This window comes from Maniola hyperantus, chromosome 3 (assembly GCF_902806685.2).
Source record: "Maniola hyperantus chromosome 3, iAphHyp1.2, whole genome shotgun sequence".
Lineage (NCBI taxonomy): Eukaryota > Metazoa > Arthropoda > Insecta > Lepidoptera > Nymphalidae > Maniola > Maniola hyperantus.
This window is the reverse complement of record NC_048538.1, coordinates 3,388,973-3,413,512: the sequence shown is the minus strand read 5'-3', so window position 1 is coordinate 3,413,512 and position 24,540 is coordinate 3,388,973. Positions and strand designations below refer to the sequence as shown.

General features: G+C 39.0%; 1 protein-coding gene across 2 annotated transcripts; it reads right to left on the bottom strand.

The window, feature by feature from the left end:
* Positions 1-371: 371 nt before the first annotated feature.
* On the bottom strand, positions 372-23,739 carry LOC117996376 (uncharacterized). 2 transcript variants are annotated; one of them, XM_034984435.2, is made up of 5 exons: positions 23,665-23,739; positions 8,485-8,570; positions 6,451-6,933; positions 1,484-1,704; positions 372-891 (listed from the first exon to the last, which is right to left on the bottom strand). In XM_034984435.2, the coding sequence occupies exons 1-5, from the start codon at positions 23,693-23,695 to the stop codon at positions 438-440; spliced, it is 1,275 nt and encodes a 424-aa protein (XP_034840326.1). In that variant the 5' UTR covers positions 23,696-23,739; the 3' UTR covers positions 372-437. The 2 variants fall into 2 exon arrangements, with proteins under 2 accessions (XP_034840326.1, XP_069365825.1); XM_069509724.1 differs by lacking the exon at positions 23,665-23,739 and adding an exon at positions 9,762-9,915 and having other exon boundaries at positions 373-891.
* Between the last annotated feature and the right edge of the window lie 801 nt (positions 23,740-24,540).

Below are 24,540 nucleotides of genomic sequence, written 5' to 3'. Positions count from 1 at the left end.
CTACTCGACTCTACACAGCGCGACGCTGTAGAGTTGAGCTACCAGAGTCTGTGCGTACTCCGGTGTTGAGGACGACCCCGGGTTTAGTTGTGTACTACATTTCCATAACGGAAAATAAACGTATTTTGCGAAGTTGATAATGTTTTTTGAGTTTGACTAGAGTCGATAGTCGAAACGCGTTTCGAGTCGCGTTTCCAGTTTTATGAAAGTGATTTCTAGTTTCTTTTCGTTCCCTAAACACAGTAACTACCCAGTTACTGTGTTTAGGGAATCCGTATGTATTTTCGTACCAACTTAATTAAAATAACAATAGACAAGATTTAACAACATTTAATTTATTTATATCTATTTACCTTAACAAAAAATAAAAACTTATTATACTTAAATGCAATGAACATAATTTTTGAAATTATCAATCTCTTGATCCCCAAAACTGCTCAGATATACCCATGCCCTGCTATCGCAGCCGGAATAAAACCCTGATTTCCATCTTTTCTTCTCACATAAAACCATTCCAAGTCAACGTCAGTCTCACCCCCGCCCTGTATTAACACAACCACTTCACCCTTCTTCACTGACAACGTCCTGTTCAAAAAACTACCTTTGTAATCACAATTCACAACCAAAAGTGTTTGTCTCTGAACTTTTCCTTTCACATCTAGATTTTCTTTATCGAGATTCGAGCAAACGGATTTCGTCTTTAAGTATAAGTCATCAAAGTCCTTTTCCGCGCAGGATGTTTTTGTTCGTCTGTTCTTGGGACGGTGTCTGCTTTCGGATCGTGTTCTGCCGCGTAGTTGTTCCTTTTCGCTGTCGGTGAGGTTGCCGCACGGCCTCGGGTAGATGTCCGTACTGCTTTCCCAGCACGGGGTTTTCTTTTGGAGAGATGATCTGAGGACAAAGAATTTTTTCTTTGACCTGCGATTTCACCTAATGATGCAGTCTTAGATGGTAGCGGGCGAACCAGAGGCAAAGGTATGCCACTTATCGGTACGCGGCATCATACCGACACTTCCTTGTCAATAGGGTGGTAAGTAAAGATGGCTGGATCCCCCCACCCAGACATCCTGTCAATTTAAAACTACAGAGTTCGCCAATGCGTCAGAGAGGCCGTCAAAAATGATGAAACTTTGAAGAGTTGGCAATGATATTTTTCAGTTCAGACGCAGAAGGGTTTTCGCATCGTAGAGTTGTACTGATTGCTTAAAACAACTAAGTACTAACCTAAGTAGTCCAATTTGATGTTGCAACATTGCAATTTGCGCAGATCATAGATTCCCGGCTGAGAAATATTTTTGTACCGTACAATGCGTAGTAATACGCCTCGTATTCAGATTTGACGACTTACTTGTCTACTAAGCTACTTGTGTGCTAAGGGAGCATAATTTCTAATAGGATCTATCATTCAGTGCTCAGGCTCATCGGATGATTTCGAAGAATCCCCGAAGGTGTAGGGTACGGGGGAGGAATACAAACTACTCACCTACTAGGCAATATTCCTAAAGGCAAGCAAGCACTGTACATAACATAGCCCTCGTCCCCGTGCGGTGTCTGTGCGTACAGCCACTGCTGGTTCTTGAACACCGCGTTGACCACCGTGCCTAGAGGCAACGTTAGCTCACGTTGCAGGTCTTTCTGCGTCTGGTACAGCGAGGTGGGGAAGGCTATGACCACTGGGATGTTGCCCGGATGGTCTATTGTGGCCTGGAATTAAAGAGTGGAGAAGATAGATAGAAAAGTTTATTGCACACAAAAGACAAAAAAACTAAAAGTTGTATGTAAAGGTGGCCTTATTGCTTAAAGCAATCTCCACCAGGCAAGTTTTGGTGAGAGAAGAGACTAATACTTAGGTCTGTTAATTTGAAATCTATTATCTTAGTCAAACCGTCGCGTCGCCGGCCCACTATTGGCCATGGGTCTCCTCTCAGGATGAGAAGGGTTTAGGCCATAGTCTACCATGCTGGCCCAGTGCGGATTGGCAGACTTCCTACACCTTTGACAACATTACGGAGAAATCTCAGGCATGCAGGTTTCCTCACGATGTTTTCCATAATTAAATAGGTACCTAAGTAGGTAGTTAATTGCTTAAAATGCGCAAAACTCCAAATATTTCGAGGTGCGTGCCCGGGATCGAACCCCTAATCTCCTGAATAGAAGCCCGACGTCTTCACCACTAGGCTATCTTCGCCCATGGAATTGGTTCTTAGAAAATTAGCCGGTGCACTGGTGTCGGAGTGAAACGTAGGTATTTACGTTTCATGATTGATTTGTTAACATGAGTGGTGATGGTATCGCTTGCTTGGTTGCTTGCTTTTCCTGCATGTACAGGTGGGCGGTGAATGTCGCATGCTGCACGTTGTATCATACAGATTTGTCAGTTTTGGCGGATTATAGCGAATTAGATTATGCCCGCGAATTCGTCCGCGTGGAGTTAGGTTTTTAAAAATCCTGTGGGAACTCTTTGATTTTCCGGGATAAAAGTTATACCTATATCAATTACCGGGACGCAAGCTACCTGTTTACCAAATTTCATATAGATCGGTTAAACAGATGGGTTTTTAAGAACCCCGTGGGAACTCTTTGATTTTCCGGGACAAAAAATAGCCTATGTCCGTCCCCGGGATGTAAACTAACTCTGTACCTACCAAATTTCATCAAAATTGGTTAAGCTGTTGTGTCGTCAAAAGCTAGCAGACAAACAGACACACTTTCGCGTTTATAATATTAGTATGGATAAAGTATGTTTTTTGTGATTCACTACTCTACCAGACGAAACTACTGACCCTAATTTATATTTCAAATCTATCGCTAAACATTACCTAACAGAAACTTATTTGACGCTAAATCACTAACTCTGACATGTCTTTTAGTGATCGAGGCGTGATAGCTGCCTGTAGGTAGGTAGGCTGTATCTAATTACTGATTGCAGGAATTCAAACCGACTACCGGTGTTTAATTAATGGTTGCAAGTATCAAAACAAAGTTAATCAAACCAAACCAGTAGTCTACAGTTAAAGGAGCAGTTATGTAATCATTGATAATTATCGATTTCATTAAATAAACTTGAGTCTGGCGGGAAAAGGCGATAATTTTAGCATAGGTTGTTCTTAACACTATTTAGGTAGGTAAGTATATTTATAATTTAACTAGCTTATGCTCGCGACTTCGTCCGCGTGGACTACAAAATTTCAAACCCCTATTTCACCCCCTTAGGAGTAGAATTTTCAAAAATCCTTTCTTAGCGGATGCCTACGTCATAATAGCTATCTGCATGCCAAATTTCAGCCTGATCCGTCCAGTAGTTTGAGCTGTGCGTTGATAGATCAGTCAGTCATTCAGTCAGCCAGTCAGTCAGTCAGTCAGTCACCTTTTCCTTTTATATAATATATAGATTAAAGTGTTAGTACAGACCCCGCGTTAACCCGGTCCGGGATAGCGCGGGTGACGTGTGGGTGTCCGGGGCGCCCTCCCACTTCATTCGCCATCTCGACCTGTCGCGTACCTATAATAAATACACTTGAAGGAAATTCCGAGATTTAAAACCGGTCAAGTGCTGTCAAATATGAGTCGGACTCCCGTAGGAAAAAGGTTCCTTACCAATTTATACCATCGTACAAGATTATATAACACTATGTAGTACTTTATAATTGGCATCTTAGTTTTTTATTTGTTATAGCGGCAATAAAAATACACTACCTAAGTACTACTTATGTGAAAATTTTAATTCTACCTATTACGGTTCATGAGATACAGCCCACTGACAGACAGTCGGACAGCGCAGACTTAGTAAATAGGGCCCCGTTGGCACCCTTCGGGTGCGGAACTCTATACGAATTGCTGTGGAAGTACTTATTGTAACCTAATAGCCTATAGGTACTATTACGTATTCTAAGGTATAGGTTAACAGCTAAGTACATATATGTATTTTATTTGGTTCCTTTTTCTCAAGTAAATCATTTACTATTGTTTTCGGAACGAAACATTCACATTCCAATATCAGTCATCATTCAAACATTTCATTTTGTCAACTTATAGCAGGCCAAAGGTTAAAGATAAATCGTGGTTATTTGTTTGATATTATTTTAGACCCAGTCGAAATATCATATTACTTTCACAAAACTTGCTGGTGCAATCTCAGGCATTTAATGTACCTTTGATTTGAAGCATTGACTAATGGCATTGTCCAAAGAACATACTAACATCGTTTCCACCAATCCGATACGATATTGCTATTGGTTTACGATCGGATATTGATGCATGTAAGAATAAAATACCTAACCTACCTTTTTTTAAAAATATTATTAGCCACGGTAATCATGAGTCATGACTAATGTTATTATTTTTCTTTTCCCCTCCAACTAAGCGTAAAGCTATTGTGTTAGTTTTTAGTTTAGATATATTAGATAAAAACACTGTACCTACCTACCTGTAGGTACATACACATACCTAGCAATAATGAAAACAATAAAGCATATTTATTATTATATTTCAATTTTTATATTTATTTTTGTAATGATTTTTTTATTCTTATTTTATTAAACTTTTTTAAATTTTAAATTTTTTTAAATGATTCTTTACTCTTACTTTTATAAATTTTTTTCACTATTTTTTTTTATTTTTTAATTATTATTTTTTGCTAATTTTTATTACTAGTAGACATAATATACAATATACATACATTTTCATATAAATTAAGACTTTGTTTCTTCAATAATTTTTTTATTGTTTCCTCGCAAATGGGAGAAACGTACTATACAAGTCTGGGTCGAAATAGCGATTACCAACCTCGTTTAGTTTAAAATCACTTAAGAAGTCCTCGGCTTCGCCTCGGTCTTCCAATAATACTCGTCCAGTAATCGCTTTAATTCAGGCCTGGACTGTAATGTACTAACACCTAAGTACCTTATGTTTTGGTCCAGTAACGTTAAATGTACCTATAAAATTTACCCCGTATTATCATGTTATGAATATTTCTAATACCTAAGTAGTCAAAAACAAACCGCTTTTTTGTTGCTCCGATATCTATTCAGACTAAGTAAAAACGTAGGTAGTTATAAAAGACAAGAAAAATGTTTCGAATGCCCATTATTATTATACGTTATGTTATCCTATATGGTGGTTTAAAATTGCAGGGATAATCGGTAAGACCCGAAACGTGAGCTCCGTAATATTATTGCGCCATTAAAAAATTCGTAAACGATGTTGTTCGAACTGCAATTTATGAGTTCTCCAATTTTGCACCAATTTTTCGCAGTTTACCTACAATCAATTTGAAAAACGTGACTCGAAAAAATACTTGCTGTTGACGTAAGATTACTGAAATGAGAAGTAGGTATCTAGGTACCAACTAGCATATTTACCGACGATAATGGTGGTGGGAAGTGGCTGGATGAGGAAGGCTGAGGAATGAGGACCGCGTGTGTTGGTGCTCATTGGAAAGGCCACCAGTGGGGCTGTGATTCTCTAATCATTAGGTTTGAACTTATTAAAAGCTTTGAAGATTAATCTCTATTTCACTGACTGACTGACTCCCTTTGAAAAAGGACCCTGGATCATGGATGGGTTCGAAACTAGTCGGGCTAACGTCGACTAAACACATGAGTAAAGCCGGGTGTGAGATATTATATAAAATGGAAATCAGTCACAATAGTCTCCTTTTCTTTTAAAAGCAAAATATCATTCGGTAATTTTCTTTTCCTAAAATGAGGAAGCTCGAATATTTTGGACACGTAATTAATGTAAAAACTATAAATTTTTGAGGATGCCTGGGTTTAGGTTTTTAAAAATCAATTACAACGGACTCAAATAATAACACAGTGGAAATAAGGCACTATCGTTATTATAGCCCGAATTAATGTGATCATTATATCCAAGACTCGAATAATGCACATATCGTGACTTTGGAATGATGAACTCCCAACGTTAAGCCACAATACCCTTTTAATTATTTTCTCTTAAGCGTGTAATATCTTCTCTGGAATTTTTTAATCTCCACCAATTAACCTGGCGCTGAATGGGAAAATTGCATAATGCGAAAGGGCATGCTATCGTTACGTGGGTTATACATATACCTACTTACAAAGCAAATGGGCGAAGAGTCAAGTCGGCGGGCGGCGGCACATTTGCAGAAAAATACGGTATTTGCCTATTTCAAAAATAAATTATTTCTCAATGATTATTTAATAGTCTCTTCGAAAATACGTAAAATCCACGTCCTTTGTTGCTTTTAAACTAAAAAAGCACGTCAATCATTGTGACGTCACATGCCAGTATTTTATAGAAGCTCGCATACTAAGCGCGTGTTTTGACGTTTTAAAGCGGTCGTAGATCCACAGGTTGAAATACACTGCTGTAATGCTAAAGCAAGAAGTCCCAATTCGATTCCCGGTTACATAAAATATTATGTCTAAGTACATGAATATTTATAACTGGTTAGTAAAATTTGATTACCTCACTTAGAAATGTGTCCAAATCTCGAATATCATATCCGAACTTGCTGGTCCTTTTTCTTCTCCTGTGTCGGTGCCTGTGTTTCCGTCTCACAAACTCCTCAGTCCCAACACTAGAGTCCGAACAAGAGTCCTGGTTGTTCGCGAATTCGTCACACGCACTTTGGAACCTTAGATTATGATAATATTCGTTACGTCCAACAACTCTTTCTTTTACTAAACATTTACTATCAAAACTTTTAGTTACCGGCTTGTCATAAGTAAAGCCTTTTTTTTCTTCTTTCTTTCTGTCTGTTTTGTCCAAGTTTTCCTTTAACACCCATGTGAGGGATATCTTAGACTTGTGTCGGTGGGATAATGGCGTGGAATGCCACACACCCATTTCTTCGATTTCCGCGTATTCGACCTCGGACGGGGTGTCGTTAGGTTCGCTCGTTATTTTGCAATTTGCCAGCAGGTCTAGAGCTTCGCATGTTGGAGGGTCCTGGAAAATAATTTTCATGTCTTTTAATTAACATTAGATTAAATATGCTGTTTCTACACTATCTACTTATTTTTGCACTAATATTATTAAGTTTGAATGTACCTATAGGAGGTAATCTCCGAAACTACTCATCCGGTTTCAAAAATTCTTTCACCATGTATTAGAAAGATGTATTATCCCCGAGTGCTAAGTCAGTTATTTATTATTACTTTTTGAAATAATTAACATAAAATTCAAACATTCATTGAAATATTTAAGCGATTCCCATATAAAAGTGAGTGCTAAGTATAATTTTATAAATTATACCATGCGGAACAAGTCGCAGGAAAAAACTAGTATGTTTATATAAATTGAAATGATATTAGTTAACTACTGTAAACGTTTTATATAAATTTTGCACACTATCTAGGAGAAAATAGATTGCGTAGGTACAGATGCTGTTGTATTTTTTTATTTTATTCAGATACAAGTCAGCACTTGACTGCAATCTCACCTGGTGGTTAGTGACGATGCAGTCTAAGATGGAAGCAGGCTAACCTGAAAAGGGGCACCCCTTTGGTTTCTACCTAAATTGCTTAGCAGCATGGCTTTGCTGATAGGGTGGTAACTAGCCACGGCCGAAGCCTCCCACCTGTTGTTGTACCTAAACCACATTGAATGATTTGGCAACTGATCCTACTATGATTTACGAACCAGGACCTACTTACAAGTTAGTTACAATCTAGTAGTGTATATAGATACAAACTGTATCTTTTTCTAGTTAAAAACTGTCATTAAGTACTGTATGGAACTAAACACTACTTGAATACCATATTGCTAGGTGGAGGTAACTATGCAAATTTCGTCACGATGTTTTCCTTTGAATAAGGAAACTGTAAAGTTAATACCAATTAGTCACATGAGTTACTGCAGAAAATTTAAATGTGGAACAAAGCTAATTACTAGATTTCTGCGGTAGTATGCGATTAGCCTAATTAGATTTTAAAGAATAATAATATATCGACTGTCAGTCTGTCACTGGCAACCTGCAGGTCGTTTTCGTAAAACCTGCATCAATCCTTATTACAATCTCAATTGTTGTGATTGACTGAATTTGTGCGAAAGAATCGCATGCGAAGGTATGACAGTTTTTATTAAACCCTGGCCCCTTTTGGTTTCTACACGGCATCGTACCGGAACGCTAAATCTCTTGGTGGCACGGCTTTGACAGTAGGGTGGTAACTAGCCACGGCTGAAGCCTCCCACCAGACCAGACCAGTTAGAAATTAAAATAAATAGAATAAAACTCCAAACCCCGGCCAGGAAACGAACCCGGGACCTCCCACTAATAAGACCACAGCGCTTACCACTGCGCCAGGGAGGTCGTCAAAACTATGTTCGTCTTTACTGCTACGAAGTTACCTATAGTTAAGATTGTTGGAAGTAATAAACAAACAAACAGCCACACTTGTGGATATTACTTAAGTACTATGGATTTTATTAAATACCTAATAATACTTGTCGTAACTATTTGCAATTTTCTTTATCACTCGTAGGTACATCGATACGTACCGGAATCTGCAGTTGGTAGTTCTCACGGTGGATTGCTTCCTCTTCATTTTCCCGATATGGTGGCGGCAAATCTTTGAATGTGATTCCTGTAGGCAATCAAGTAGGTACTTCAGACCGGGCTCGGGTAATGTACCGCACAGAATTCAGAATAAGAATAGAAGTGGTAAAGAAGCCTAGCATTATCGCGCAGTTGTACAGTAAAACATCAGTGCGTGTTTTTTTATTTTTTATTCAGATACAAGTTGGCCCTTGACTGCAATCTCACCTGGTGGTAAGTGATGATGCAGTCTAAGATGAAAGCGGGCTAACCTGGAAGGGGTATGGCAGTTTTTATTAAACCCATACCCCTTTGGTTTCTACACGGCATCGTACTGGAACGCTAAATCGCTTGGCGGCACGGCTTTGCCGCTAGGGTGGTAACTAGCCACGGCCGAAGCCTCCCACCAGACCAGACCAGAAATTTAGAAATTATGAAATTCCAAACCCCTGCCAGAATCGAACCCGGGACCTCCCACTATTAAGACCACAGCGCTCACCACTGCGCCAGGGAGGTCGTCAACTTTTTTAAATAAAATTGGCGGGCAAAGGAGCAGGCGGGTTGACCCGCCTGCTCGTGGTCGTGATGTTAAGTGATTACCGCCGCCCATGAACATTTGCAGCACCAGAGGAACCACCAATGCGTTCCCGGCCTTTCAGGAATTTGTTGGTCCGCCCCTTGAATAACCCCATGTTGTAATCTAAAGTGAACACCGCTGAAGGGAGTTTATTCCACAGTTTGCATGTGCGTGGAAAAAAGTGTGTGTGTGGTGTTGTTGTGAAAACAGACGTATTTACATAGATTATAGTTAAGTGGGCCGTGATAGCCTAGTGGTACGGACGTCGCATCGGCCTCCTATTCTGCAGGTTGGGGTTCGATCCCGGGCACGCTCCTCTAACTTTTCAGAGTTATGTGACTTCCTAAACATCGTGAGGAAACTTGCATGCCTGAGAGTTCTCCACAATATTGTCAAAGGTGTGTAAAGTCTGCCAAACTGCACTGGGCCAGCGTGGCAGACTATGGCCTGAACCCTTCTGAAAGGAGAATCGTACACAGTAGTGGGCCGGCGATGGGTTTATCATGTTGGTTTATTTTCCTTACTCTACATTTATGAATAAATAACTATGACTATGACCACGGACTTCGGTTTGTTAGTACATGAAACGTATATTTTTTTTAAATAATGAATAACAGAAAATTGATACGTTTAATTTCGAAATTCCAACTTAAAATTATTTACCTCTGAAATAAACTGCATTTAAACACTTTGTAAGCTACACAAACACTAATTAGGATAGTCATACGATATTATTATTTTTCGTCACAACAGTTTCCCGCAAAAATTGCAAATTTTCGGTTGATAAAGTACACGTAGTATGTCCATCCGCCACAAGTTCGCGCCACTGACTGGCACGCCATGCGCCAGTGCGGCTGCCCATCAAATCAAAGCCTTCGCCAGCGCGTAAGCCACGGCCTATAGACAAGCCTCCCGAAAGTAAAAGCGCTAAACAAATGATATCAACGCGCTCATAGCTGCTCTTATTTGCGTTAATATTATATTTTCGTTTTTTAAATTTATTATTTTATATCAGTACCCATATTAAAAATGCGAAAGTGTGTTTGTTTGTTGGTTTGTTAGTTTGTCCTTCAATCACGTCGCAACGAAGCAACGGATCGACGTGTTTTTTGCATGGGTATAGCTAAAGACCTGGAGAGTGACATAGGCTACTTTTTATCCCGGAAAATCAGAGTTCCCACATTTTCAAAGTTTATCTAGGTATATAAAGTCCTTTTCAACGAAATATTATATTGCCTGCATTTAATGTTTTTGAGAATGTTGAATAATTTAAAACTAGATAAGTAATAAGATATACACAACACAAAACTATAACAAAACGCAAAAGCGTTCCATTAGTAATTTGACGAAACTATCAGTCTATCTTCATAAAAATATTCGAAGCCATAATAGTACCTATGGTTCGCCCATTAACCGTACGAAGGAATTTTAGTACATTCTCACGGGGCTATACGCACGCAGAGCCGCAGGACACGCTTCTTTAGCGGCCCTGGGCAGACAGCGCGAAAGGCAGCAGCAAGGCAGTAGGTATGCTTAGAACATTTAGAATTACAACGCCGTGTCACAGTGAACGCGTCGCGTACTTACGTTTTATAGCACAAGAACAGCTGGTTGATTCCGAAAAGGCTGCATCAGTCATCATTACAATCACAATCTTGTTGTTGGCTGAATTAATGCTTATTTTTGCTGAAACAATGCATTTCAGCTAATAATTTTCACTATTGATGTTAGCCAATCAAAGATGATTGCGATCGCACACTGTAGCATATATGTATATTATTATGAAGCACGCTGAGCGTAACGGCTACGGCGCGATATTTGTAACATGATGATTGATGCTTTTTTTCAGGATCATACTAGTACTTTTAAGTTTTAATAGATTTTTAAACTTGTGTAAAGGCAAGTCTAAAATTGTTTGCGGAATTTAGTTATAAAAGATAACACTCGGATTACACTCACAATACTTAGTTACCGATAGGGATCTGATACCGAGACTGTAGATTATGGACACCGCGAGATGAGGCCGCGGCCTGGAAAACAGTAGGAAGAGGGAGGGGGTGAGACACAGGAGCGTAAAAAATAGAGGATGCCGTTCTAACGTCGTAATACGTGTTGTATTCACACTCCTCCCGCCAGTCCACCACTGACGTCGAGGTCGTGGCGTAACGCACTTTAATTCTTTTATTTGTAATAATTGATCTGATAATTGACATACAGAATTAAATAAGACTACTGAATGAGGTATAAACTTGTGCGTCGCTGTCGATACGCTTTGTGTGTGTCCAATGCTTTGTTTGCCCTGACGCCCTGAGCCGTCTCTCACGAACACTCATTACGGCAATCGCGCTCTTCGTTTAGACGAACCACCATAACTTTTGATATGAGAGAGTTATGGCTCTTATGTTATACGCGTTTATCCTAAAGCTGTTATTATATTTTATATTTTGATATAATTAAAACTGACCTTTCCCCTTTTTATTAGGTACTTACCTGTTCAAAAATAATAATTGATTCAGCGGAGAGTAGGTAATATGACTAGCCAGTAAACGTAGCTGTGAAGAGAATAAAAAAGTTTAGGGTGTTCTTTCTTAATATGCTTGCTTCTTTTGAAAATTTCAATATTCTTATTTAATATCAACGGTAAAAGGGGTGAACAGTTCACCCCACAGATTTAAGATCACTGTGAACTATGTAAATCTAATAATCCTTTGTTGTAATATTTTTCCAGTTAGTAATAGGTACATCATTATTTCTCTTGCTTTCTGAAATAAATTGTTAGAACGCTCCAGTGATATTTCACGGGCGGTACCTACCTACTCGTAGATTGGTTCTTCACGAGTCATCGTTTTTCGAACATTAGAATATTTAGCACTTTGCACTCCTAAATTAGAGACCTGAGGTATTCCACACCTCTGTCTGAGAATACTCTTTGTTTAAATGCAATAGCTCCTCTCGTAGCTCGTAAGTGAGAAATGGAACAGGAGTCAAGAGAAAGTACTTACCTGCTTACTTGAATTTTTGAGCTTTTCTCGCGACTAGCCTGAATGGGTTATTCTCGTTCTACAATAATGTGCAGCAATACCGTTTAAACTATGTGAAATATGAATATGTAGATGTGACAGAAATAGGTAGGTAGAAGTAGGTAGATTACATAGAAACAATAATCTTCTCCACATTTAAATCTTATCCTTTTATAATTTCTATGGACTCATAAAAATAAGTGAGTAGATTCTTTCATAAGGGTTTTCAATGAAAACCTGATATTGGTATGGTACCTTTACCTAAATACATTATGATAGATTTTCAGAGCTAAAATTGAACAATAAAAGTGCGCAATAATATTTGTGCAATAAAATTCCTCGAAATCGGATAGTAACACTGTCGGACGTCTCGGTTACCCGCAAGATTTCGATACGCGGATATTTTGGTTAGATGATTCTACCCAGTTCACCGGTTTTACGCTTTTTTGCGCTTCTGTAACGTTTTTTAAAAGTCATCAGATTACCTACTTATATTAAAATTTATAATAACCTACGTAACAATATAATGCCAGTTTTATTTTATACTTAATGACTCATGTACTGAGAATTAATTTTTTATCCTCACAGAATTTATAAGTACCTACCTAATTTTATCTATTATTTCACGGGTTTTAAAATTAATTAAGTAGGTACATGTTTAGATGGGTAGGTACCTACTATAATTAGCTATTTTTCGTTTGGGTACGAAATTCTGGTTAACAAGTGATAAGTTAAATTAAAACGGAGAATAGCATGTTATATATTTTTAGAATTATCTACCTACGTAGTTGATTTAAGTCTTTTATAGAAATGTTTAAAAACATTTTTCAAATCAATAAATTGAGTACATCTTTGACTTGAAAGTTTTATTCATCTAAATATTAGTGTACTTACTTACTTATTTATTTTCTTTAAAAATATGTAAAAAAACTTTTCCACAGATTTTAACATCGGAATTGTAGAGATGATAATGACGTGACAAAAGGGTGTGTGCCGTGTGCGTGTGTCACGGTAAGGGCACGTTTTCGGCAATCGTGAATCCCTAGCATACCCGGCATGCCACAGCTGTCGCATTCCTCGCATACGACATGCTCGTGCGAGCACGCGTTGTGTCCTGTTTCACGCCTGCTTAGCTTTGGCGGCACTAATGTGTGACACACTGAAATTGAGCACCGTTCACATTCAAATAACGGTTCGTCTTCGTTCACCATTATTCAAACACAACTACTTATGGCATAACACCTATTCGAAAAACGAAAATTCGCATTATAGGGGATACCGGGAAGAAAATTCAATTTTGTTCCCATGGTAATTTAGACTTCCTCTCTTCTGATTAGTCTGCGTTCGTACTAGAGTGTGTTTTGTTTTTCTCATAGGTAATGATGAATAATACTGTGTGTCACACGAGGCCAAGCTATTTTGTTCTCGGGCAGCGTATATTGAATGCCTCGCTACGCTCAGGATTCTACGTAGGAATCGCTCGCTACGCTCGGGATTCTACTATAGGATCCTCCCTCTGAATTCAAAATAACGCCATCGAGAAACAAAATATCACTTTGGCCCCTTGTGACACAAATAACTAATGTAAATAAATCTGTGGACAAAGCAAGACATTTCAGATGAACATTATGAATTCCCAAGGGAATCGAGTTCAACATCTACAATACCTAACTACTTATTGGGACACAACGCGGTGTTTTAGGCAAACGTGAATCAATAACGTTACCTGATTAAAAAAACCTCGATTTTCTAAAGTAAGTACCTAGGATATTTAACTAAAAAATTCTTAGTCACGTCTCTCAAGCAGTTTCGTCATACCTAATTAAATTAAGTAGGTAGGTACCTACTCAATTACATTTTTTTGCGAAGCTAATTTTGGTACTAGGTACTTACTCGACTACTCGAAATTGTTACATAGAAGTCAAAAACTAAGTATGGAGTCTTGGAAAGGTGAATCTGCTTAGGTTATCTAGCTAATAAGTAATACCCGCGACTTAGGCAGCGTGATTAAGGTTATTCAAATTTGTTGTGGGAATTTTTTGATTTTTCGGGATAAAAAAAAAGATTCCGACGAATTGAGAACCTCCTCCTTTTTTTGAAGTCGGTTAAAAGTAGCCTACATCCGTCAAGCTATCTCAGAACCAAATGTCAAAATCGGTGGATAGACCGTGAAAAGCTAGCAGATAGAGTGACATACTTTCGCGTAATCTATACTTAATAGTGTGGATGGAATTGCCTAATAAAAAGGCCATGATAGTTCTAAGTCTCTTATTATATGAATTTTATGATCACAAACAATAAATTATTATCATAAAGCTTAGCGGTAATTTACTGAGGCTCAGAAAGCCCGGCCCATGTTGCGTAGATGATTATCAAAAAATTAAAAAGTTAAGCTCGTCGACTATTATTTGTTAGAAACGCCTCCACGGATTAGACTGAACATAATAATTACGCGAATTTATTTATTAGAGATTTTCCGCGTTGATAAATAAATTCTTTATAGAGTCCCTAGAACCAAATGCTTTTCTGCTTTGTCGGTTCTAGATGATAGCCGCAATTTTGTCCGCGTAGAATTAGGTTTTTAAAAATCCCCTGAGAACTCTTTGATTTTCCGGAATAAAATTTGACCTGGGCTCCGAAATGTAAGCTAAGTATCTCCTGTAACAAATTTCGGTAAAAGGAATGAGCCGTGAAAAATGTAACAGACATACAGACACACATTGGCATTTATATTATTAGTAGGGATTATTAATCCGTACTAATATTATAAATGCGAAAGTGTGTCTGTCTGTCTGTCTGCTAGCTTTTCAAGGCTCAACCGTTCAACCGATTTTAATGAAATTTGGTACAGAGGTAGTTTGCATCCCGGGGAAGGACATAGGCTACTTTTTATCCCGGAAAATTGAAGAGTTCCCACAGGATTTTCAAAAACCTAAATCCACGCGGACGAAGTCGCGGGTATCATCTAGTTACTTATAACAGCTCAAACTATTGGATGGATCGGGCTGAAATTTTCCATGCAGATAGCTATTATGACGTACCTAGGCATCTGCTAAGAAAGGGTTTTTGAAAATTCAACCCCAAAGGGAGTGAAATAGGGGTTTTTAATTTGTGTAGTCCACGCGGTCGAAGTCGCGGGAATAATCTAGTATATTATAATAGTATTAGCTAAAAGGGGTTATTTTATAATACATGCAATAATCATTACAATCGAATCCCAGAGCCTTCCGCTTATCTCCGCAGTAATTTTTAATTGAGACGCTCAAATGCGTAATCAACATATTATTTGGTGTTTAAGTTTCGACCCAAAATCAATTAAGTAAACTTGAAGCATTTGAGAGCGATTATGGTAAGGCGCAATTCGCCGTGTTGGTAGGCTGCAGGATCAAATTAGGGGTAAGTGTAGGCAGCCGATAATTGCACCGTGAGAACGAGATGCGCGTGCGCAGACCTTACACGAAAATGATCCACAGCTTACTGCAGTAGGTCCCACCTACTAAAAGATCAAAGTTTTTAGTGAAAGCGTAAAAATATAGAAAGGAAAAGGAAAGGTTTAACAAATAAACGCTTAAGCAGTATTTAACATTCTAATGGTTTGTTTGTGTTTTAATACCTACTTTAATATATGAAGACTAGCTCATGCTCGCGACTTCGTCCGCGTGGCCTACACAAATTTTAAACAGCTATTTCACCCCCTTAGGGGTTGAGATTTAAAAAATCCTTTGTTAGCGGATGCCTTTGTCATAATAGCTATCTGCATGCCAAATTTCAGCCTGATCCGTTCAGTAGTTTGAGCTGTGCGTTGATAGATCAGTCAGTCACCTTTTCCTTTTATTTATATATTTAGAAAAGCAATGATCACAATTTTAAAGTAAAACTTCTTTTATGCGCATTGGTCGATAATGGACATGCTCGGAATGCCGATAGATGTAAATACAGTAGGTAAACTGATATTAACAGTTTTATTTCACAAATTGAGAAATTTAAATTTTTGATGCTATACAATTAATTTAAAAAAAACACTCGTAGTTTTAAGTTTTCACTTCTGCCAGCAGTCCTCACTGACTGCTAGTTTTTCATTCTTATTACTGAAATTGAAAAATACTGGTAGATACTAATTTCACTGCTATGATGAAATCGGTAAGTAACTAAGTATTAAGTACAATTTTATAATTGCATCGCTTTTAATCTATATATATAAAAGGTGACTGACTGACTGACTGACTGATCTATCAACGCACAGCTCAAACTACTGGACGGATCATGCTGAAATTTGGCATGCAGATAGCTATTATGACGTAGGCATCCGCTAAGAAAGGATTTTTGAAAATTCAACTCCTAAGGGGGTGAAATAGGGTTTTGAAATTTTGTAGTCCATACGCGGACGAAGTCGCGAGCATAAGCTAGTAAGTAAAATAATTAAACTTGTGTAAAGGGATGTCAAAAAAATTGCAAAGCTATGAAAATACTTTTTCGAAGTTGTAAAGTTAAAAAATTTAAAATCTAAAGGTAACCCAGCTAACTGATTATCTCAACCAACAATGGTCTAAAGGAACTTAGACAAATTAAGTATTAATTTGTTGAATAGTTGATCGTATCATTGTAGGCAATGTTAAAAAGTTAAATACAACAGAACAGAAAGCGAAACCTTAAGGTCAGTGGAACAGCATCGGTGTCGCAACTCGCAAACTCTGCTGTGAAGCTGTGACGAATAAGTAATCATAGCAATTGGACGCGGAACCAACGGTGACAAGTGTTGTGAATACGACTGATAGGTATGCATGAATGCTGAATGGCTAGGTGAGCACCAAATGGGTAACTACCTACTGTATAAACAGAGTCCGGAGTTTTTTATTCGCTAAGAAAGCGCTCTTTGTCATCGTCAATTGGCAGACGTGTCTTGTACGGAATTCAACACGACGCAGTCTTGCACCGCCTGAATCAAACGGCTCCTTGCATGTCATTTGATGTCATCTATCCACCTAGTGTCTGCCAATCCGCACTTGGCTAGCGTGGTGGACTATGGCCTAACCCTTCTCTTACTGAGAAGAGACCCGTGCTCTGTAGTGAGCCGGTGATGGGTTGATCATGATGATGATGATGATCCATCTAGTGCAAGGCTTGGTAACGCTGCGCTTACCGGTGCGAGGTTGCCATTGGGACACCCCAACGTATATTGGTTCTTCGAACTACTTATTTGCTCAACCCATCGCCACTTCGGACGACATCAGACGAGTCGCAGGGAGCCGCTGGATCCAGGCGGCGCAAGACCGTGGCGTGTGGAAGTCCCTACAAGAGACCTATGTCCAGCAGTGGACGTCTATTGGTTGATGATGATGATGATGATGATCGCCACTTCATCTTCGCAATGTCGGTTTACTCTAGTTCTTCTATATTGTGATTTGTGATTTGGTCATGTAGAGAATAATATATAGGTGTACTTCGAGTATAGCCATCGCCCGCTGAGTGGCCAAACTTTCTTAAGTCGCTGTTATTTGTTGGAAAAAAACCACCTGCGGTAAAATTATAATAAACCTTTAAATCGGTTCCTACTGTTCTACATTGAAACGGGCCGAAAAGCTGGGCTCTAGTAAACTAGCTACAGCCTCCAAGACCAGACAAAGACAAGAAGTTACAAGCTTCATCCCGAACTTCACGAAAAAACTCCAATTGACAGTTCCGAAAATATAACGTAAGTGTCAGTGAACGAGATTTTTGTACCCAAAAAAAATCGTGTCTATTGAGGGTACCTACTTATGTAATTCAAAAACTCATATTTTAGTCTGGAAGGGCTTCAATCTACCAATGCCAAAATTCCAGTTTGGGCTGCTTTACTATCTTTTGACTAATGACGAGTAAAGTATATATTTTAATCTAAGCCCAAGCAAAAATGCCCTGCGGTTCAATTCAAAACACAAGACATCATAGAAACTGTGAATGATTGCACCGATTCGCCATATCCCGGCGAGCGCGGTGATCGCAGAATCACAGATTACGTAATCTTGCATACGTTATAACCGTATCTTCGCAGGAATGCAATTTGAAAAGAATGCACTTCGGCTTATCCAACACAATGGTGTGGTGTAGTTATGAATGTGAATAATATTGTTCTGTGGCTATTCGCTGGGTAGAAAATATCGACGACGGAAGAATGCATCATAATATTATTATTTATCAACTTATTATTGTCTCTCCGTTTCTGGCGATTTTGAGTTTCGAATGTGATGTGATCGATCATTATTATGACCGAAACTTCAAATCTCTAAAAACTGAGATACAATGTGCTTAGCTACAGGAGTCAATACGCACCACAAAATATTAAGATACACTATAATAGACCGTGGCGTGTGAATGTTCCTACAAGAGACCTATGTCCAGCAGTGGACATTTATCGTTTGTTTAATGATGATGATAGGCCTTTCTCGTTAGTCTATTGGCTGCGAATTATGAGATCTCCGTCATCTGTGACGGGGCAAAAATGTTAATGAGTTGTTCTGTCAAGGGTTTTTCAGTAGCAGACAGAGTTTCAGAGGCAGGTCACGTTTGAGAATATTATGGAGAACTCTCAGGCATGCTATTTTCCACACGATGTTTGCCTTCACCGTTAAAACAAGTGATATTTAATAAGGTAGGGCTCCGGGGGCTCGAGCTCTTTTTGAAGAAATTGCGAAAAGAGTTATCGAGACCCGAGAGCTGGCAGCTACCTTGGTCAAAGAATTAGTTTGGCCATCCAAAGGGGTGATGCTGCCAGCATCTTGGGTACAATGCCTCGCTGCGGTGGTCTCGACGAGGTTTTAGATTTAATTTAATTTATTTTAGTTTTAATTTAATGTTGTTTTTTTTTAGATTTAAGTTTATTAATAGTTTATTTGTTAACCATTGATAATAAAATATTATTTAGATAAATAAAACACTCTGAATAAAAGCATAAGGTAAGTACTTAAAACATAACTCCGAAAAGTTAGAGGTGCGTGCCTGGGATCGAACTCGGCACCCCCGCCCGACTAAGGCTGACAAAATGAAGTAGGTACCGCTAGATAGGTCTAGGCCCCATCTCAAGTAAGGATATAACTTTGCCCTAAAAAAAAGTAAATTCCATATCTTTTAAGATTTACTAACATTTATAGGAGAAGTTACCTAAGTTCTTTATCATATATACCTACATAATGCAAGTATATCCACTTATCAATTCTTGAAACATCATTCGATTGAAAATCGTTTCATTAGACTTGAGAAAACGAGCGAAGCTTTAGCCAAAAGCAATTCATAAAGCATTCGTATTTCATGCTATAGCTATAACCAGTATTGTTAAAAATTAATCTTTCCTTAATTATTACCTACGTTTGTGTTACGAAGGTATCATTAACAATTCGACGTAGGTATCTATAGATGTTATCGTGGAGGCGGAATTATCGCGGAATTTCTTTTAAAATTTAAGAAAAAAAGAGCTTTACGCGGAATAATTTGAGGTCAAACAGGCGCGTGATCTTGGTGGATAGTGAGGATAACAGATTGCGAGTTGATTTTTAATATCATAGGTTCCGTAGGATAGAATAGAGTAGAATATACTTTTACTCAAGTAAACTTTTACAAATATATTTGAATCGTCAAAATAATTTATCACTGGTCTAGAATGCCTTTCTTACCGATATAAACCAGCAAGAAACTCGGCAACAGAAAAGAAACAGAATTGTATTGTGGTACCTATACCTATTCTGAACCTACCTATTTTAGAGACTGGAATAACTCTGCCACCAGATTATTCCTATGTTGGAAGTGATATCGATAAATAAGGCATCTAAGTATTCAGTGGTTAAAAGCATAGACGATAGAGTTTATCTTTGATTGGATGCATTTCTGCTTAGTAAGTAGTAATCGCTGGAGTTTTAGCTGCGTTGATAATGGTGAAAACAATAAACCAAAGTATATGGCAGTAAGACGCCAAACGGACGTATCAATAGGTCTGTACGAGACTCGAGGAAGTTAGAAAAACTTCTGAAAACATAAGAAGCCGTACGTTTTGTGTGGGTCCTCAAAGATCAACGACTTGCTCATTGCAATACCTACAACATAATACATACGTTTTATTGTTTTGAACAGATTAAACTTTTTGTGCACGGAGCCCTAAAAGTAATCTGCGTGGGGTGCGGCAATTAGGGAGGCGGGGCAGCTCCGAGAGTGACCCCGCGACCTCGCGCTCGGACTGTGTGCAGACTGCAGGGTCCTTTGCCTGACGCCTGTCCCTCGCCTTTTGACGCGTCCAAGCATCTAGCAACTCGCCTAAGAGTGGATATTATAAATGAAATTTAAAAAGAAATTTTAGTGGTTGTCTTCCCGCGGCTGAATGATTTGCTCTCAGCAATACTTATCGATACATCGAGTTGAACTTAAAAATATAAAATGTTTTTGTTTTGGAATAATTGAAAAAAAAAACATCAACTCGAAAGTGTGAGAAACAGTAGTAATGCACTAGACATAACGTGAATAGTAAGTACTATTCAAGTAGTATCCACTCCATAGACTTTTTAACCACATCACTGATCCACTCGAATCGCGCTTCGAATAAAGTGAAAAAGTTTAGAGCAAAATAAGCTCTCGCGCGTAGCGATACGGCATAAACTAGCCTCCACGCACGCGGTACTACTATTGGTTCGAGGTCTCATTCGAGTATTATTTTTATCTCGATTGTAAATTTGCCATTTTTGACTCTAATATTTTTTTATATTTATAAATCGATTGTAATACCATGACTAAATCATTTCGCTCGGGAAACCAACCACTACAATTTCAGCGTGTATAGATTAGCAGGAAATAGGTTAAGCATTTCACTTGAAGTGGGTAATTTATAAATGTCCAAATAAAAGTTCGAATGAAAAATCCTGATAAAATAAAAGGAGGAAGAGAAAAGACAACAAAAAAGGACCGTGAAATTAGTCTGTCACTAATGTTGCCGTGTTGCCGTGTGGTGCCGGGACGTACACGGCTAGCAAGGTGACAGTAGTGGTTTTACCTGTTAGGACTCCGGCACTACCCAGTGGATGTCTATGAGGATATCCCCTATTGTATAGTCATATTAAAAAAGTGGGTGATTTATAGCTAGATCTATTGACCCAGTGGTCCTATTCTTTGGAACGAGAAAAGGTAGGTAAGTATATGTTTCCCTACTCGATGGGTGAGGCTGCGTTTCATTTTGGACGCACCCCGGAATCCCAAAATTACAGACCTGGCTTTCCCGCGCTTTATCTTCAATATTTTATTACTGTAACCGTTAACATAAAAGAAATAATGCATACCTATGCGAATATAAGTTTATATTCACTAGCGTTTATCTCTAAATATATTAAAGGATTGACTGACTGACTGATCTATCAACGCACAGCTCAAACTACTGGACGGATCGGGCCGAAATTTGGCATGCAGATAGCTATTATGACGTAGGCATCCGCTAAGAAAGGATTTTTGAAAATTCAACCCCTAAGAGGGTGAAATAGGGGTTTGAAATTTGTGTAGTCCACGCAGACGAAGTCGCGAGCATAAGATAGTTTTTAATAATCTCCTGTAAAGTAGGCCTATCTAAATGAAATAAAAGTAAAGTTAGTAATTTGATTTTTAAGCAGTTGTCGTTGCCACATTTAATCGATCACATACCTACGAGAGAACTCTATTATGAACGGGATATGTGTACCCCCTTCACACACAGCACGTACCTATCTACTGTTAGGTCGATTGTTGATAGTGTGTTATATGAACTGTTGGAAGTCTGGACACGGCCTAACACGCTCTGCCATTCGCGGGGAGTCTATGGTTTTGACGAGGCTCTAGGCTCGATGGGAACGCGGGACGATGAATAGTTCATTGTACCGACTTGTAAATTGATTAAATAAGAAACAGTGGTTAAAAGTTTGTTAAAAGTATATCAAAGTGGTTTTCTATTAACACTACCTACCTATACCTACCTACCTGCTTATACCTATATACCGCGTGTGTGGTACTTTTATTACAAGCTAAAGAATATTCAGTGGGCAGTGGGATAGGATGGAGGCAACAGGCTGGACAAAGTGCGCTCCGACAAGCAAGAGGGGTTAGGTACGCAAATTTCGCATAACTCGAATCTAATCGATTAAAAACCTGAATAATGAAGCCATGACATAAAAATTAGCCTTCGAATGCATATGATTAGCTTAGTAGTTAAGGCATCCCGCCTCCTATTCGGGCGGTCGGGAGTTCGATACCGGGCGCGTTAATAACTTTTCGGAGTTATGTGCGTTTTGCAATTAAAGTATCATTTGCTTTCAAGGTGAAGGAAAATGTCGTGAGGAAACCTAACTGAGTTCTCCAAAATATTCTCAATAGCGTGTGAAGACTGCTCATCTGCACTGGGCCAGCGTGGACTATGGCCAAACTCTTCTCATTCTAAGAGGAGACCCGTACTCAGTAGTGAGCCGGCGATGGATTGACGATGAGGATAATGATAATATATGAAAATAATATACTTATAGATACGCTACTAAATAAGAAAGTGATATCAATTTTCATGAAAAATCAATTAAACCATACATTATGCTAGCTATTATATTCTTTGGACGCGTTGATGTCTTTTGTTTGCTCGACCGTGGTGGTGCTAGACTGGGCCATTATTTATTTTGTAGTACATTTATAGTGGTAAAAGTGAGTATAGTATAGTAGCATGACTGGGGCAAGAAAAACCCTCTTACTATACTTTTGCGTAAGTGTAGTTCTGGTCGAAATTTTCATAGTGCCTACATAAATCTTCAAGTTGTCCGGGCGGCACCAATCGGTAACGAATTGAGTCATCCGTTAGTTTTAGCGAATCATGTGATTTTAAAAGTCACTAAGCTTGTGATCGAACACCTACCTACCAAATTCAGAGCAATCTTGTGCCGATAAGGTCTTTCAGTGAGAACGTTACCCTCCGGACGGGGATTTCAAAAATCTACGAGGTACCTGCATCTACTATCTATCGATTTCAGATATCATAAAAAATAGTACATACGTACCTATAGTACGTGATAGATTGAAATGGCAATCGGAGAGGGAACGCCCCGCACACCCGCACAGCCCCAGCGCTAACCCAGTGCGGGCCAGCGCGGGTGACGTGCGGCTGTGCGGGGCGTCCCCCCGCCTCATACCCCGATTGCCATGCTCAACCTGTTGCGGACTATAGGTAGTACATTCGTTTTATTGTAATATTGTTCCAAGAAAATTACCTACATTGATTTATTTGTCTTCAATTAGCAATCCCGATTTAAACACTAATCTATTTTTATTAGGGCAAGGTACGAGACTCGAATCAAACAGGGAATTCCGCGCGCGAAAATTCTCTTTGACGTTTTATCCGCGTTCCCCCAAACATTTGAACAAGACACATTCGCGCGGGACTCAGCTTGCGTTTTCCCGTAGGATTTGTCGTGGACTAATAAAATAAAGAGTTACTACAAATTCTACACAGCTAGAATTACCTACCTACTTTATTAAGAAACACTTTTTTAACTCGATCTGGGAACTTCATAAAAAATGTCACTTACTCTCTCGCAGTTTCCTCAGGACCTTCTTCATAGCGAAGACGAGCAGGTGTTTTCCGGCACGCGACCACCAACCAAATGCTCAGCGCGGCAGTCGGGTTGTCACGCATCAGCTCTCGCGTCGGTATCGTCACGGGGTGGTTAAACTCAGACAAAGGGCGAATTACTCATCGCCAATTAGTCACTAATGAAAAACTGATACCAAAATGGCAAGGTCTTAGGATGTTACCACTTCGATCCTGCTCGATATATCTACCTACGTTTAAGATCTTCGCACATTACACAGACTTGACGCCGACTCCACTCCAACTCGACTCACAGTAAAGCGTGGAAGCTTGGTATTATGTGTTATGATTGTGTTTGTTACGGTGGAATTTTCAACATTTAATTGTAAGAAGTGTACGACCCGTATATTTTTCAGATACAAGTTAGCCCTTGACTCACTTGACTGCAATCTCCTTTGTGGGTCAGTGATGATGTGTTGATTCAGTCTAAGATGGAAGCGGGCTAACCTGGAAAGGGTATGGCAGTTTTTTACATAATATCTGCCTTTGTTTTCCATACGGTATCGTATGCGAACGCTAAATCGCTTGGCGGCACGGCTTTGCCAGTATAGGGTGATAACTAGCCACGGCCGGAGCCTCCCACTTGAAGTCCACGCATTGTACAGTTCTTCCAAAATTTCTACAATTTTACGATAGGGAACACGATATATACATATAAAGCTCACATTTCCATGCTTTACTGAGAGTCGAGCCGGAGTGCAGTCGGCGTCGCCGTCGAGTCTGTGTAATGTGCGAAGACTTAATCTTCGCATTGTAGCTACCTATACTATATATTATTATACCCGTAAGTAGGTAGGTACCAAGTGTTGCACGC

Excerpts from the sequence above, each read along its gene's own strand:
- LOC117996376 (XM_034984435.2), bottom strand. The coding sequence starts at position 23,695 with ATGAAGAAGGTCCTGAGGAAACTGCGAGAGA. Across the intron at positions 8,571-23,664 it reads CCTGAGGAAACTGCGAGAGA|GAATCACATTCAAAGATTTG; the intron begins GTAAGTGACATT and ends GATTGCCTACAG. Across the intron at positions 1,705-6,450 it reads TGGACACATTTCTAAGTGAG|GCCACAATAGACCATCCGGG; the intron begins GTAATCAAATTT and ends CTTTAATTCCAG.